The sequence below is a fragment of the Stegostoma tigrinum genome, chromosome 18 (genome assembly GCF_030684315.1).
Source record: "Stegostoma tigrinum isolate sSteTig4 chromosome 18, sSteTig4.hap1, whole genome shotgun sequence".
In the NCBI taxonomy this organism is placed as follows: Eukaryota; Metazoa; Chordata; class Chondrichthyes; order Orectolobiformes; family Stegostomatidae; genus Stegostoma; species Stegostoma tigrinum.
Window position 1 is genome coordinate 35,136,181 of NC_081371.1, and position 17,168 is coordinate 35,153,348.

Sequence of the window (17,168 nt, forward strand, 5' to 3'; positions counted from 1 at the left end):
GACATGACCCACTATCACTCGTATCCTGACATACAGATGAGGAAGGACACCACTTTGATTGGGACAAGACATCCATCCTAGGACAAGCCAAACAGAGACACGCACGAGAATTCCTAGAAGCATGGCATTCCAACAGGAACTCCATCAACAAACACATTGATTCGGAGCCAATCTACCATCCCCTGAGAAAAAGAACAGGAAATGACATCACCAACGCAGGAAATGACATCACCAACCCAAGGAAACCAAACCAGATAAATAGAAAGCGGGACATAACACCAGCACTTCGTCGGAGGCTCACTGATAATGTTACCTAGAATGGTGACAAAACATCTGGGGACAAACCTTACAGCTCAGTGAACCAGCTTACATCTCAAACACAATAAAGACCCACTCTCTTGTGGACTGAGAGGACGAGAGTGCTGTCTTGGAGGTGAAAGGAGGACGTCGGGTTGGCTGTGCACCCTTGCAACCAGTGGATCTTAATGCTGGCTTCGGCCTAACGCTGGTTCAGGGGAGCAGCCAACCTGCAACGATGGCTGCGGCAAGTGCTCGTGCCCCAGGTCAGGGGGTCCGGAACACCATCCGTGTTTCTGTAAAGAAGGTGGATGAAGGTGCACCTGTGGACCGCACCTTCTTCGTGACGAGGGTCCTGTTGGACTGTTGTGAGTTTGCTGCTGCGGACATTTACTGCCTGCAGGATTTCCCCGGAGGGGGTTTTTACGATGTGACCTTCCGGAGTGCCAAGCTTTGCGAGCGCTTCCTGGAGGTTTTCAAGGAGAAAGGAGGTGAGGGCCCCCTCTCTGTATTGACCGCTGTCCCACTGTTTGTGATGCCAGCACAGAGGAGCCGTATGGTGACTGTACACATGTACAACCCGCATGTGCCAGCAGTTGATGTCCTGACCTTCCTCGGAAGGTATGTGAAGGTGGAAGGGGACCTAACTGACATAGTGGACCCCTTTGGCATCTGGACGAGTAAGAGGCAGGTCAAGGTGACGCTGAGGATGGGCGCAGACGGGAATGTCGCACACCCACCGTCCAGCTTCGCGATCGGCGGGAGCAGGGGCTACCTACCTATGCAGGGCAACCTAAAGTCTGCCATGCCTGTGGTAGGTCAGGTCACATGGTGGCCGACTGCAAAGTCACCATCTGCAGGGAGGAGGGACACCTTGCAAAGGATTGCCCACGAGAGAGAAGCTGCAACCTTTGCGGGGAAGCGGGCCACTTCTATAGGGCATGCCCGCGGCGGGGTACCACCTACGCCCAGGTCGCCGGCAGGGGAAATGCGGGGCCAGCCCCCCCGGAGGAGAGGAAGGCATCAGGGCCCAGCAAGGACCCCACTAATGTGCAGGAGGGCCAGGCCGTGCAGGAGGGCCCAGCCCTGCAGGATGGGCCAGAGGCCAGCAAAGCACCCCTGCAGGCTCCGATTCCCCCCCGACAACCCGGAGCCAATGGAGGTGGCGGCAGGCAACCCAGGGGAGTGGACTACAGTCCGGAAAGCGAGGAGGAAGGTGCGTCGACGGGCCCAGGAACCGCAACAATCAGGAGGGAAGAGGCAGCTACAGGGGGGCTATAAGAGCTCCTCTGACGAGGGAGATTCAGAGAGGGCCCACCCGAAGCAGAAGTTAAAGGTCTCGAGGGGGAAGGAAAGCAGCACCCCGCTTCCGGGTGACGGGAGGCGTCCTGAGGCTCACTCCGACACCCAGTCAAGTGCCGCTGGAGCACTGGAGGGCCCCCCGGAACTTCCAGGCGGGAAGGAGGAAACAGCACGTCCCCAGCCTGATCCGGAGCCGGACCCTCCTGCCTCCGCACCCCTGGCGGGGGGATGCCACCCGGAAGGCAGCACAGACGGTTTCCTGAGCCCAGAGAGCGTCCAGCAGTTAGCCCGGGCAATGGGCATGAAGGGACAGATGGAGGGGCTGGACCTTGGACCTGGGGAGGGTACTGCGGTCACTGCCCACAATGGGGGTACGAATTGCGAGCATTAATGTGCGCAGCGTCAAGTCAACCGCGAGATGTGTGTCCACGTTGGCCTACCTGACCACCATCAAGGCGGACCTCCTGTTTCTGCAGGAGTGCGGGATACCGCACCTCGGCAGGTACGGGAAATGGTCCGGCGCCTGGACCTGTGGGCCTTCGATCTGGTCGGGGGGTAACGACTGTCGCTCCTCGGGCCTGGCTATTCTGCTGCGGGGGCACAACTTCACCATCTCTCAAGTTCAGGAGGTGGTGGGGGGGCGCCTCCTAGTGGCTGACATCACCTACAGGAATGCTCCCCTGAGGCTGATCAACGTGTACGCCCCAGTGGTACGGAGTGAGCGGTTGGACGTCCTGCAGCGGCTTCCACCCCTGCTGGCTACGTCCAGGCCGGTCATCCTAGGCGGAGACTTCAACTGCATCATTGATGCAGATGGAAGATCCGGCGTGGGGACAGCGGGTGGGGGGATACAACTGGACGTCACGTCCAGATTCCTGATGGGCACGGTGAAGGACGCCAAGCTGCTCGACGTCTTCAGCACCCCTGCAGACGGAGCGCAGCAGAGGGACACCTGGTCGCGGCCAGACGGGTCTATCCGCTCAAGGATAGACTTCCTGTTTGTGTCACGGACGTTCTCGGTCAGATCCACTGGTGTCGAGCCGGTGTTCTTCTCTGACCACTGCCTCCTGTTGGCCGACTGTCACTTACAGGACGACCAGCCGGCCGGCAAGGGGACGTGGAAGCTCAACACGACTCTGTTGACCCCAGAGAACGTCGAGGAGCTTAAGAGGGAGTACACCGGTTGGAGAACCGTGAAACCCCTCTTTGAGTCTCCAGGCGACTGGTGGGAGACGGTGAAGGAGAACATCAAGAGGTTCTTTGTCCTCAAGGGTGTTCAGAAGGCAAGAGAGAGGCGGGGAAAGCTGTCGCGACTCCAGAAAAGGGTGCAGAACCTGCTCCTTCTGCAGTTGATGGGGGTCGATGTCACGGAGGACCTCCGCGAGGTGAGGGGCCAGCAAGCCTCGCTCTTCGCCGCGGAGGCCTCCAGGATAATCTTCCGGTCCAGGGTCCGCTCCGTGGAGCAGGACGAGACGTGCTCGCGTTTTTTCTTTCAGAAGGTGCACAAAGAGAGCTCTGTGCTTAGCCGGCTGAAGGAGGACAACGGCTCGGTGACGTAGTCTCGGCCTGACGTTTTGAGGATCAGCAGATCCTTCTATGCCGGACTGTACGACACGAAGCCCACGGACAGCACGGCCTCCGAGTCGTTCCTGTCGTCTATCACGGAGGTCTTAGACGACGGCACGAGGGAGTGGCTGGACCGGCCGATATCCCTGGACGAGCTGGCCAGAGCCCTCAAGTCCTTGCAGAGGAATAGGACTCCCGGAAGTGATGGCTTACCGGTCGAGCTGTATTCTGCTCTGTGGGGCCTGGTCGGCCAGGACCTGCTGGAGGTGTACGATAGTGCGCTTCGGGCAGGGGAAATGTGCAAGTCCATGAGGAAGGGCATCATCACCCTCATTTACAAGAGGAAGGGGGAGAGGGAAGAAGTTAAGAATTGGCGTCCCATTTCACTTTTGAACGTGGACTACAAAATCCTGGCCAAGGTCATTGCCAACCGGGTCAGGTCTGTCCTGGAGTCGGTGATTCACCCTGACCAAACCTGTGCTGTGCCGGGCAGGAAGATCGCTGAGAGCCTCGCGCTCATCAGGGATACGATCGCCTACGTACAGGACAGGCGGGTGGACACCTGCCTCGTCAGCCTGGACCAGGAGAAGGCCTTCGACAGGGTCTCTCATGCTTACATGAGGGACGTCCTCTCCAAATTGGGGTTCGGGGAGGGCATCTGCAATTGGATCCGGCTGCTCTACGCCAACATCGTTAGCGCAGTCTCGATCAACGGGTGGGAATCAGACAGTTTTCCTGTTAGATCTGGAGTCAGGCAGGGCTGCCCGCTCTCTCCTGCCTTGTTCGTGTGCTGTGTGGAGCCCTTCGCCGCCTCCATCAGGAAGGACGTGAGCCTGAGGGGCGTGACTATCCCAGGCAGCGGAGGCCTGCAGGTCAAGACCTCCCTGTACATGGATGATGTCGCCGTCTTCTGCACCGATCGTCGGTCGGTGAGTAGGCTGTTGGACATCTGCGGCCAGTTTGAACTGGCCTCGGGTGCCAAAGTCAATAGGGGTAAGAGCGAGGTCATGTTCTTCGGGAACTGGGACGACCGCTCCTTCATCCCCTTCACCGTCAGGACAGACTACCTGAAGCTGCTGGGTGTTTGGTTTGGTGGAGCTGGGGCATGCACTAAGACTTGGGAGGAGCGTATCTCCAAATTTAAGCAGAAGCTGGGCAGGTGGACGCTCCGGTCCCTCTCCATCGCGGGTAAGAATCTGGTTGTCAGGTGCAAGGGGCTTTCGGTACTGTTGTATGTGGCGCAGGCCTGGCCTATTACCTGGACCTGCGCCGCTGCGGTCACCCGGGCCATCTTCCACTTCATTTGGGGGTCAAGGATGGACCGGGTCCGCAGAGATACCATGTACAAAGACCTGGGAAATGGGGGAAAGGGCGTACCGAACGCCACCCTCGCCCTGACGGCTACCTTTGTGTGTGGCTGCATCGAGCTGTGCGTAGATCCTCAGTATGCAAACACCAAGTGTCACTACTTACTGAGGTTCTACCTGTCCCCGGTGTTGCGAAGGATGGGCCTGGCCTCGTTGCCGCGGAACGCTCCGAGTAGTTGGACCGTTCCGTACCACCTGTCCTTCGTGGAGAAATTTTTGAAAGAAAACACCTTTGACCACAAGGCCGTCAGGCAGTGGTCAGCACGTAGTATCCTCAGGACCCTTCGGGAAAAGGAGAGGGTGGATCCCGTCGTGTGGTTCCCCACGCAGACTGCCAAAGTCGTTTGGCAGAATGCCTCATCGCCAGAACTTTCAAACAAGCACAAGGACATTGCTTGGCTGGCGGTGAGAGGGGCTCTGCCAGTGAGATCCTTTATGCATGCCCGGAATCTCTGCACCACCGCACGCTGCCCTCGAGGTGGCTGCGGGGGGGACGAGACTGTTGATCACCTCCTTCTGGAGTGTGCCTATGCGCAGGAGGTCTGGAGGGGGATGCAGTGGTATTTGTCGAGGTTCGTCCCGAGCAGCTCCGTGACGCGGGACTCCGTGCTCTACGGGCTGTTTCCGGGGACGCACACCGAGACCAACATCAACTGCGCCTGGAGGACCATCAATGCGGTGAAAGACGCTCTTTGGTCTGCCCGCAACTTGCTGGTCTGCCAGCTCAAAGAACTGACCCCGACCGAGTGTTGCAGACTGGCGCACTCCAAGGTCCAGGGCTACGTGCTGAGGGACGCGCTAAAGCTTGGGGCAGCCGCCGCCAAGGCGCGGTGGGGAAAGACCACCGTATGAGCCCCCTCGTCCAGAAAAGGGAAAAGAATCCTATCTGGTAACTGGGCCCAGCTGGCGCCTTCCCCAACTGGTCAGGGGGCCAACTGGGACTGTGCGGGGTGACGACTGCCGGGGCGGCTTCTTTGCTTTGTTTTTTTTTCTGTTTTGTTTTTTTTTCCCTTTAGTTGGTGTACGTACCCCCGGGTAACCTGGAGTGGCTTGCATGACTGGGTAGGTGTATAAATGTTTTATTTTTTGTACATTCTATGAATAAAGTATATTTTTTCAAATAAACAAAAAAAAAAGGTGACGAAACGTCTGAAAACGAACCTTCCAGCTCAGCGAGCAAACTCACATCCAGAACAGTGCAGGTGATGAAGTTATCACATGGCCTTTCATTGCTGGGAAATAAATTAGTTCAGAGGAAAGAATTTATCAGTGATGTTTACATAAATTCAACCCAAATCCCAGCGGCAGATTACAAGCAAATTTTAAACTGCGTGCACTTCCAACTGCACTTTTTGTAATTTTCAGAAATATTTGATTCACAAAATATCTTTTTATAAATGCATAGTTACAAAAGCAGTTCAGTTCTGTACAGTAGCATAAGAAACAAACAAACATTGGTGTTTGACTCTATGCAGCAAACAAACCAAAGGCATTTCTTACTTGTACAAGACTATATTTATACATATATGTTATGCTGCTCTCATTTTCCCCTAAGATATATCAGTGGCATATTTCTAAGCAGAGCACAGGAACAGGCCTGTGGGGGAAGGCAATGACCCAGTGGTATTATCGCTGGAATGGTAATCCAGAGACCCAGATAATGTTCTGAGGAGAGACGGTGGGAACTGCAGATGCTGGAGAATCTGAGATAACAAGGTGTAGAGCTGGATGAACACAGCAGGCCAAGCAGCATCAGAAGAGCAGGACAGCTGACGTTTCGGGCCTAGACCCACCTGGTTTTGAATCTTGCCACAGCAGGCAGTGGAATTTGAATTCAATAATAATCTGGAATTAAGAATCTAACAATGACCATGAATCTGCTGATTGTCAAGAAAAACAAATCTGTTTCAGTGATGTCCTTTAGGGAAGGAAAGTGCGACCCTCACGTGGTCTGGCCTACATCTGACTCCTGACCTACAGCAATGTGGTTGATTCTGAACTGCCATCTAGGCAATTAGGGATGGGCAATACATGCCTAGCCAACAACATCCTCATCCCATTAACAAATAAAGGAAAACAAAACTACGCTGAAAATGTGGTGCTTTTAAGTTATTGTTGAACACATTTTAAGAAAATGGATGTATGTTTTTACCTTGAAATTTCTTGGAACTTGTCAACTGTGTTTACAAAAACTAAACAACTTATGAGGTATAGGATAACTGCTACTATGCAAAGAAGTTGAACATCTGATTTGGGCTCAAGTTCCCACAAGCAGCAAATGATATGAGTCACCAGTTAAATCTGGTTTGGTATCACTGGTTGAGGGTAGAACTTCGGTCAGTTCATTGAGCCAACAGTAAATAAGCCAACATAATCATAAGGAGCAGATAGGAGTAGATCACTCGGCCTCTCTCTCTGCTCTACCATTCAATAGGATCATGGCTGGTTTGACATTTCTCATGTCCACTTTCTTGACTTTACCCTGTATGCCTTGATACCCCCAATGTTCACGAATTTATCTCAACCTTAAATATGCACAATCACTAACCCCATAGCTCTGATTGTAAGGAGTTCCAAAGGTTCTCAATCCTCTGAGAAAAAAAATGCCTCATGACCTCAGCCTCCAACTGACATTCCTTTATTCTATGACTCTGCTGTCTAGTTCTAGACTTTCCCATAAGAGGAAACATCCTCTTAGCATTTACCCTGTCAAGCCCCTTAAGAATCCTAAATGTTTCAAACTTTTTGTCTAAACTGACGCCTGAACAGATCACTAGGGATCAAATTTTAAAATTCAAAACTTTCAACAGAACACTACTCTCAGTATTGCACTGCCAACTTAGATTCTGCACTTGCGTCCTGGAATTTGTTTCCTGATATTTTTCTGTAGTGTTTGAGATGCTGAAAGAAAAGTGATAATTGGGTTAACGAATATTCAACAGACCATTATTTCCTTTAAAGTTTTCCAAGTTCAGCTTCCTTAATCTGTGCTGTTCTCCATCAACTGCAGTCACACTTTTCGAACTTCCCCCAAATTAGGGAAAAGTCCCTTTTTTGCAATTCACTCCATCATGGTGAATGGTCTATGAACGATGGGAAGCTGATATCGTAGACCCACGTAATACAGCAACAAATCCAGCTGTGAGCTTCAACAACCAATTTCTTCAATTATATGAGCAGCATATCTACCCAGCAGTTGATTGAGCATAGGAAGACAACTTTGCCAAGCACTGGGATTGTATTATACTTAACTTGAGAAGATGCATGATAGCAATAACAGAATTAGTCTGGACTTAGAAAATAGGTATTAAAATTCTGCAGAAAATAGTTACTAAAGCAAAACTTGAATTGTCCCAAAAAAAGTTTGAAAGAGCAAAAAAGTCAACAAATGTTGCTTCAGTTTATAAATTTGCTTTGAAAACGTCGTAAATTTGCATATTCTTATAAATCACAAGTGAGCAGTGACCCAGTTCTGGAGCTAAATTTAGAATATTTAATAGGCCATCTAAATATTGCACTTTTATAATCTATAGGTATTTCTCTTATCTAGTTGCAGTAAAATTAAATGCTGTCATTCTATAAATATGGCACTACATTTCAATGAAGTGTCCATGTACAAATTGAATAAATTCATAATTTCAATGAGCACTAATTTTTGTTAACAGTCCAGTTTCTCCACTGTTCCTCTAGCTGTTTTCAGCAAATCAATTAACTGAAATTTAATGCCAAAAAGATACTTCTATTCTATTAGTGTGGTGTCACTCAACAATCATGCCTCACCCTGATGTATTGGTGTCTACAGTATAATGTATGATTAACTACCAGGATAGGTGCTTCAGTATCAGTATCATCTCTCATGCCAACATCCACAGTACCAAGGCATTAGTTCCAGTTAATCAGCTGGATAATAAGCTGACAGGCCACATCATGCCTAACATGATTTCTAAAACAAGCCCCCCTACTCCCAGCTTTGTCACAGCAAGCAGTTTCTTAGACGGCAGAGAAAAGACTTCAAGGATATCTTCCACTTCTCGCAGAATAAAACTGCACAATCAGCACCGACTGGTGGAAATATCTTAACCAAGACTTCCCAAATCAGAAAATCAGCATTTACAAGGGAGCCATCTCTGACAGAGCCAGTTAAAGGCCAAGCACAAATAGTGGAAAGTGTGTTTATAATCCAGAGTAGTCTGCTACCCTGTACCCACCCCCTCCCCAACCTGCTTCAGCAAATACTATCCTGAGCCAGCATCCGCACCTCCAGTATCAGGCAATTTGGTCACTGGTAAGGAAGAAAGTCACCTTCCGTTCTAAGGAACAGTCCAACTGAATGATGATAATCCTCAATACATTTTGGATGGATTCTTGGGGTATTTTTGAGATCTTATCAACAGCTCTTATTTTAAGTATTTTAAATAACTAGTTTCAAGAATTGCATTTTTTTCTCAATTTATTTAAAATTTAAATTGTATCCATCACTATCAAGTTACATACACTTAAAAAAAAGCCCTAATAGAAACAATAAAAGTAACCATCATTTTACCTTAATAATGTTCTGTGACCAATCATCTAACAAACAATGTGATTCAGAATTACTGATAAGCGATAACCAATTTAGAATAGCAGCTGATACTGTATACATCAGGAAGAGAGAGTTTGGAACAAACAAAATACAATCTAGAATAAAATAAACTCTAAATTGTAATTGTAAATAAACAAAATTGTGAATATGTTTATGATAATTAGGAATTCAGAAAATGCATGCCTTTGATCAATATAACTCAGTTCACAGTCCAAACAAGAACAAATTTCAAACAACCCAAAATATATTTGAACTAAATTAGATTCAACATTCATTATCCTAAAGTAAAATGCTTCCTGGTCTGAAGCTGTACTGTTTGAGAGTATAAAAAAAGCAAGGTGAATCAACTCTCCTTCATTTCCTTTCCACATGTAGTGGTTTGTCCATAACCAACTATATAATTCCCAAATGGTCCATAACCATTTGGCATTCTTTAAAAGTACATAATTCCATACAACATGTATGTCCAGTAGCTACTAGATTTAAAAATAAGCCCCAGGGCATTTCACAGAAAATGTAATAAAAAAAGATAGGACGCATTGAAGGAGAGTGAGGAAGTCCAAAAGCTTTTGAAAAGGATACCTCTGAAAGGCACAAAAACAGGATGTCTGAGAGAAAATCTTGAAGATTGGGGGCCAAGGCAGATAAAGGCTCTGCCACAGCTGCAGAAGAGAAAGGGCGAGGCGGGGGAAGTGGGTGGGAGGAGAGGAGGTCGGAAAAGGAAGAAAGAAGGTAGAGAGTGGGAAAGGACGAAACCAAAGAAAGCCAGAACTCTACTGACAAAGAATCTCCAAGCTGACACATTAATGTCGTCATTCTGCAGATATGACCAGATCTGCTCAGTATTTTCAGAATTTCTGTTCTTTTTTTAAATGTCTTGTATAACAGGACAGGGATCCAATGTCTGTTAGCAAGGTGGACTGGATAGGCACATAGACACAGTTTTGACCATAAACATTTAATTTGAAAATGAATTGCAACAGTTCAGACATTCTGTCTCTTTACCCAAAACAGTGTGCTGTAATTATATGGACCAACAATGCAGCCCAATGAAAACATGCTAAAAGCGGTCTTGATAGAACTGTAAAATCCCTAGTGTGGAAGCAGCTCATTCGGCCCATCCAGTCCACAATGACCCTCCGAACAGCATCTCGCCCAGATCCAGACCCACTCCCACCCCCTACCCATGTAATCCTGCAGTTCCCATGACTAATCCACCTGACCTAAACATCCCTGAACACTATGAGCAATTTAGCATGGCCAATCTGCCTAACCCGCGCATCTTTGGAACGTGGGAGGAAACCAGAGCACCCAGAGGAAATTCATGCAGACACGGGGAGAATGTGCAAACTCCATACACAGTCGCCTGAAGGTGGAATCAAACCCGGGACCTTGAAGCTGTGAAACAGCAGGGCTACCCACTGAGCCACCATTTTGCCCTTCAGCACTGGGGCAATTATAGTGGGGGTTTAACTTTAAAATGAAGTGATCAAAAACTACAGCATCCTAATACCTGTCCCTCAATTTTAACATAATAACTAACTAAAGAATGAAATACAAGCCAACAACTCAGTTTAAAATATTATCAATTGACCTTTAAAACTGTCATGTAGGCGTGGCTAACACACCAGTTCAAGTTGCATTCATGTGATCAACAGAAAGTTTGAAGGTAAACAAGGCAGTCTCATTTAAAATGCATACACAGGACATACTTGGAATCTGATGTATACAAATTAGTTCAGCAAAGAAAGAAATACTAGATAACGTTTTAAAGGTGCAGAAACTGAGCTTGTTTAACATTAAAGACAGGACATTGTATTATTACATAAATAACCAGTTTAACATTTACATGTTAAAAAAAGACAAGACTAGTGTAAATGTTGCATTTGAATTTATAGGCACAGTGGGAGGAAAATATAGGACAACTATATTTATCTTACATTTGGAGTTTAAGCTTAATGTGGGTCACGAATATTGTCATGGTGGCTTCTTACACAGCTGTGCTTTCATTGTATAACATAAACTAAAAGTATTATGCTAACAAGAGTTTTTTTTAATAAATACAGAGCATCCCAATAGAAAGCATAACACACTGGAGTTCCTTCACAAGCTACGAAAATCACCTAACCATCATTTCCATTTTGGTGTGCATCTTAAACTTAAGCACTAAACTTTGTGTGTCACCAATCTGGATATTTTTTAAACACAGTTACCTAAACCCACTTTGGAACACCAGTAAGTTGCCTCTTAACCTTCACAGATATACCATTAAGAAAAAAAATATCACAATCTGTGACTATCTTCTTGTAACAAATCTCCCACAAAATGGTATCACTTTAATAAATCCCTTTTGTACCCATTCCATAATCTTGACATTTTTCCTTATTTAGATTCCAAAAACAGAAGTAACATTCTAATGGCAATCCAACCAATGGCTCATCATTACCACTTCAATTTTACACTGTCTCCCTACTTATGAAACCAAACGTCCCAGCAGTTTTAACAGCTTTTGTCAACTGGTTCTAATAATTTAAATAATTCATTTCCACCCACAGCCTTGAGCTTTCCTTCGTTCACATCAGTGCAGCACTTCTAATTCGTAGGAGGGCAGCTTAATGGCAAATCGTTCATGAAGTATTTAAGCCTGACATCAACCTGTACAGCAAAGCAACCAGAAATGCTGCAAACTCTAATGATGACAGCATTCGTTTACAGTGTAAGTGTAAGACAGGATGTCTTTGAAATTGCTAATACCTATCAAATTATTTGCCAAGTTGAATACTTGTAGCTGGAAAATTCCAACAGCATCTGGTTCTTTAGTGAAATGAAAGCCTGTGTGAAATGTGTGCATCACACATTTGCACCATCCTATAAATGGAGGGTGAAATAGAAACAGTTAAGAAAAGAAAGTCTATCACTTACCCTTAACGTTTCGATCACCAGATCTCTGGCTTCCAATTCTCCTTCAAGGATACTTAGGAAAGTCAGCAGCTCGGTTTTACTCAGACTCTCCAGGTCAAATTCAGACTTCTGGAACAGTAACAAATTTACTTCCAATTTAAGTGGATAAGGACTCACACCAATGTATTAAGCATTAAGCTGAATGACAACACAAAACATAATTTACGCCTCTAACAATGTTTGACTGAAACAAAAATCAAAAGACCATAAACAAATGTGCAACTGTTCTACGTACTGTATAAAACACGATAATACAAAAAAAACCCTCAATTCCTTAAGGTGGCTAGTCGATTCTCCTACAGCTCTTACGATTTAAGGTAGCCGAATGTTCTCATCAATTACAATTAAACAGCAATTGCGATATAATATGAAAGGAAATGTAGTTTAGACAAATAATATCTTCGATACAATCGAGTTTTGCCTTATTGAACTGAGTAAGATAAATGATATAGACACGGGCTCAGATTTCAGCTGCAGGAAGGCAACCCTCGGGGTTTTGTTCAGGGCAAACAAAGTGCTGCGGGCCGGCAAAAACCTTGGTGTGTGGGTGGGTTTTCGTTTTCAAACAGAAAAAAAATGCCTTCAATCGAATTTCAATTTCGGAATGTAGTACGTTCCACTATAAAGCCAGCAAAGAAAATGAGAATCTCGGCAACGGTGTGAGCAAAACGCCAAACGTAAATCGATTCTAAAGCCCAAATCAAATCGTGCTTTCAAACACGTTACGAAAAAGAAAAGCGACGGGAACGGAATTTATGAAGAGGTAGAAGAACTGCACGGTTACATTTTCCAGGCTGAACCCCTCTTAGCGTGTGGCCGCTTCCCGCATCAACTTCCACAGGGAACGGATACATTGTATCCACTGAGTTTATGCGGCTACATTCCAGACTCAACCTCTCACAAAGGAGCGGGCTTTTCTTCATTTATTTAATACACATTGCCGTTGATAAAGCTGACTCCGCGGTACGGGTCACTCACTGGACTTTACCTGGCAGACAGTGGGGGCTTGTTCCTCAGACGAGGGGTCGCCGCTGTCCGGCCTCAACTCGCTCTCAGTCGCCATTTTGCCTTGTGAGGGGGTGGGAGGGAGGGGGGAATACAGACAGACAGACTCAGCGCCAGCAACCAGACAGGGGGCAGTGACCACCAGCAAAGAAAAACCAGAGCCCATTCACAGCAACCGAGAGAGAAACTGCAGAAACGAAACCTGTCGAGAGAAAGACACAGTCTGCATAAATCAAACCTATAAAAGAAACAGCACAAAGCAAACTGGAGAGAGGGAGGGAGAGACTGTACAGACCTAAGCAGAGAGAGAGATTGCACAAACCAAACCAAATCTACAGACAGAAAGAGACTGTACAAACCAAACCAATAGAGAGATTGCATAAATCAAATCTACAAAGAGAAACAGCACAAACTAAACCAGGAGAGAGAGACTGTACAAATCAAAGCAGAGAGACATTGCACAAACAAAACCAGGAGAGAAAAAGAGAGATTGCATAAACCAAACCTGGAGAGAGGCTGTACAACCAATGGAGAAAAAGAGAGACTGCATAAACCAAACCCAGAGATTCCGAGCTGAACATCAAACTGACAATGAAATAGCCACACAGAGGCTCTACCAAACCAGCAACTTATTACTGGAGAGGCGAAACTAAATGACACATGAAGGGTAACTCTTCTGAAGGCTGGGGTCAGTGCAGTGTGAAGCACCGCTGTTCTTGCTGATGATTTTTCATCTGAATACCTCCCGGTGAACAAGTCTCACGTTTGCCTGGTAATTTTGACATGGACCCATTTCTCGTAACATTGCATAGTTAGTGTAGAAAATTTATAAACAAAGCCTCACGGGCACGGAAGTTTCACTGTCCATGAACGCTCACATATTCCAAACCAAAATCAAGACCTCGGACTGTGGCAAAATGCTTCTGCAGCCATTTCACAGTGAGGTGTAACTGATCTGTATAACTGCTATCATCGTAAGAACAGCACAGGAGTCACGGAGACCCTGCTTGACAAGATATCGTGACTTGGAAGCTGGTTGGTTGATAACGAGATAGGAGAAATGTTAAAATATTCGTCGCTTTATCTGAAGTCCCTGCCTTTCTCTAATAAATTTGAAACTCCTGTGTTGCATTGGGAACCAGATAACGGGTGTCGAAAAAAGTAGACTGCCATTTTTTTCAAGCTTTTTTAATTTATTTGTTTGGTCTTTGCCGTTAGTCAAAATGAAGGTAAGTGTAATTAACTGCATCAATCTGTCAGGCAGACTTTTGGGGAAAATTTTTACTTCTGTTGATTGTAAAGCCAAAGCAAAACACTCAATTTTGTCAGTCTGTAATGTGAATAGAAAATTTTGGAACTACTGTCACCAGATCAGGCAGAATTTCTAAGAGAAAGCAGAGTTAATTAGCTGGATTTCAATCTTCCTTGCTGGCAGGATTCAAGGTGGAAGACCTACTTGTTTCACCTAACCTGGGCGATATGTCGGGTATGTGGAGGTGTCAGACGGTCTACCCTGTCTTTGGGCCTATTGAGGCCAATAAGTGGGCCTCCCATCACCATCAGTAATTTACCCTTAGTGGATGAAGACCCACATCATGCAGGAAGCTGCGTGGATTGATGCCAGGCAAAAAGAGACAGATCTCCTGTGTGAATCTTCTGGATCCAATGGAGCTTCTAATACTTAGTTTCTGAAATCTCACATGCAGGATAACTCAAAAGTAGTTTTTATAGCTTTTAGCTATTCTATATTATCTCAGGTAAAATATATGTTACTTTTTGCATATTAAAATGCAAATCTTGTGTCCATTTGGAGTATAATACTAAAGGAGAGCATCAAAGAACCTGAAGAATGTTTAAACCTTGTGGAACAAAATAATGTTCATTTCAGAAAACAAGTAGCTAAATGTCAGTGGAAAGTATTCACTTTCCTACTAAATTGCTGGAAAAAATATCCTGATTAAATTAAGATGGAAATGCTGTAACCACAAACTGGGCTAAAATAATCTATATACAGCAAAAACTTCAAATGCATATGCACTAGGATTAATTCTAATCAAATTAATTTTAAAAATGGAATTACTAAACAGTAGGCAGTTTGGCGACATCATAATTTTGATTTCTTACTGTTAAATAGGATGTGGTAAAATCCGGAGATAATTCAGAAAAAAATTGCTTGAAGCAAATCTCCTGTCACTTCTCACGCAGCATCATCTTCATTCTTCACAAAAAGCATAAATTGAAACTCCGAAGAACAACTTTGCCACTTTCCATCTCAATGCCATTATTTGTACACAAGTGATCAAAGAATGGGAATTACTTTCAATTTCATGAGCTTTTTTTTAAGGAAATAATCTGCAATCTTGCACAAAGCTTAGTTTATTGCTTAATTCTAAGAAACGTGGAAACTGAAACCGAACAATTGGAGGGCACCTTGAGGAAGAAAAGTCAAATATCTGTGCTTTTGTAAGAATGTCTTATAGATGCAGGAACAGTAAAACTGCCTCTTTGCACACCAACCTCCAGTCCCTTTTGGAATGTAGGGTATCTATGACATGATGTAGTTACTTTAATTTAAGGGATGAGCAATTGTTTATAACAAACGATGTCAGGTCCCCAGATTATCTATATAATCCAAATCCCACATCTCTGACAAAGGAACAGCAGTAGGCCATTCTTCCACTATTCAGTGAGAGCATGGCCGATCTGTGACCTAACTCCGTATTCCTGCCTTTTGCTGAACAAAAAACTATCAATCTTGGACTTAAAATTAACAACTAACCCTGCATCCATTGCCATTTCCAGAAGAGAGCTCCAAACATGACCCTTTGTATATAGAAGTGCCTCCAAAATCTCTCTTGAATGGTCTGGCTGTAATTCCCAAACTGTGCCCCCTAGTTCTACAATGTCAAACTAGTGGAAATAGTTTATCTTTGTTTACTTTGTCTTTTCCCGTTAATATCTTGAAGACTTCAGTCAGATATCCTTAACCTTCTAATTCTTTAGAAAATAGGCTATATTTATCTGGATGTGAGTTTGCTCGCTGAGCTGAAAGGTTAGTTTTCAGACATTTCGTCACCATTCTAGGTGACATCATCAGTGAGCCTCCGACGAAGCGCTGGTGTTATGTCGAAAAAAAAATACCTTGCAAGAACTGTGACAAACACTACATTTGGACAAACAGGCAGAAAGCTAGCCACCAGGATACATGAACATCAACTAGCCACAAAACGACATGACCCACTATCACTCGTATCCTTACATACAGATGAGGAAGGTCACCACTTTGAGTGGGACAACACATCCATCCTAGGACAAGCCAAACAGAGACACGCACGAGAATTCCTAGAAGCATGGCATTCCAACAGGAACTCCATCAACAAACATGTTGATTTGGAGCCAATCTACCATCCTCTGAGAAAAGGAACAGTAAATGACATCACCAATGCAGGAAATGACATCAGCAACCCAAGGAAACCTAAACAGGTAAATAGAAAGTGGGACATAACACTAGTGCTTTGTGGGAGGCTCACAGATGATGTTACCTAGAATGGTGACAAAACATCTGGGAACAAACCTTCAAGCTCAGTGAACCAGCTTATATCTGGAACAAAATAAAGAACCACTCTCTTGTGGACTGAGAGGAGGAGAGTGCTGTCTTGGAGGTGGAAGGAGGACGTCGGGTTGGCTGTGCACCCTTGCAACCAGTGGATCTTAATGCTGGCTTCGGCCTAACGCTGGTTCAGGGGAGCAGCCAACCTGCAACGATGGCTGCGGCAAGTGCTCGTGCCCCAGGTCAGGGGGTCCGGAACGCCAACCGTGTTTCCGTAAAGAAGGTGGATGAAGGTGCACCTGTGGACTGCACCTTCTTCGTGAAGAGGGTCCTGTTGGACTGTTGCGGGTTCGCTGCTGCGGACATTTACTGCCTGCAGGATTTCCCCGGAGGAGGTTTATACGACGTGACCTTCAGGAGTGCCAAGCTTTGCGAGCACTTCCTGGAGGTTTTCAAGGAGAAAGGAGGTGAGGGCCCCCTCTCTGTATTGCCTGCTGTCCCGCTGTTTGTGATGCCAGCGCAGAGGAGCCGTATGGTG

The 17,168-nt window shown here is 45.9% G+C and overlaps 1 protein-coding gene across 5 annotated transcripts in view; it reads right to left on the reverse strand.

Moving 5' to 3' along the window:
- Window positions 1-14,041, reverse strand: part of cttnbp2 (cortactin binding protein 2) — a 154,617-nt gene extending 140,576 nt beyond the window's left edge. For 2 of the 5 annotated variants that reach the window (XM_048548814.1, XM_059652447.1), the window contains exons 1-3: window positions 13,586-14,041; window positions 13,064-13,282; window positions 12,037-12,144 (exon numbers count right to left, since the gene is read on the reverse strand). In XM_048548814.1, coding sequence (XP_048404771.1) covers window positions 12,037-12,144; window positions 13,064-13,246 — 291 coding nt within the window. In that variant the 5' untranslated portion in view covers window positions 13,247-13,282; window positions 13,586-14,041. Of the gene's footprint in view, window positions 1-12,036; window positions 12,145-13,063; window positions 13,534-13,585 lie in introns of those variants that run through there. The other 3 variants (XM_048548817.1, XM_048548816.2, XM_048548815.2) reach the window with 3 other exon arrangements.
- Between the last annotated feature and the right edge of the window lie 3,127 nt (window positions 14,042-17,168).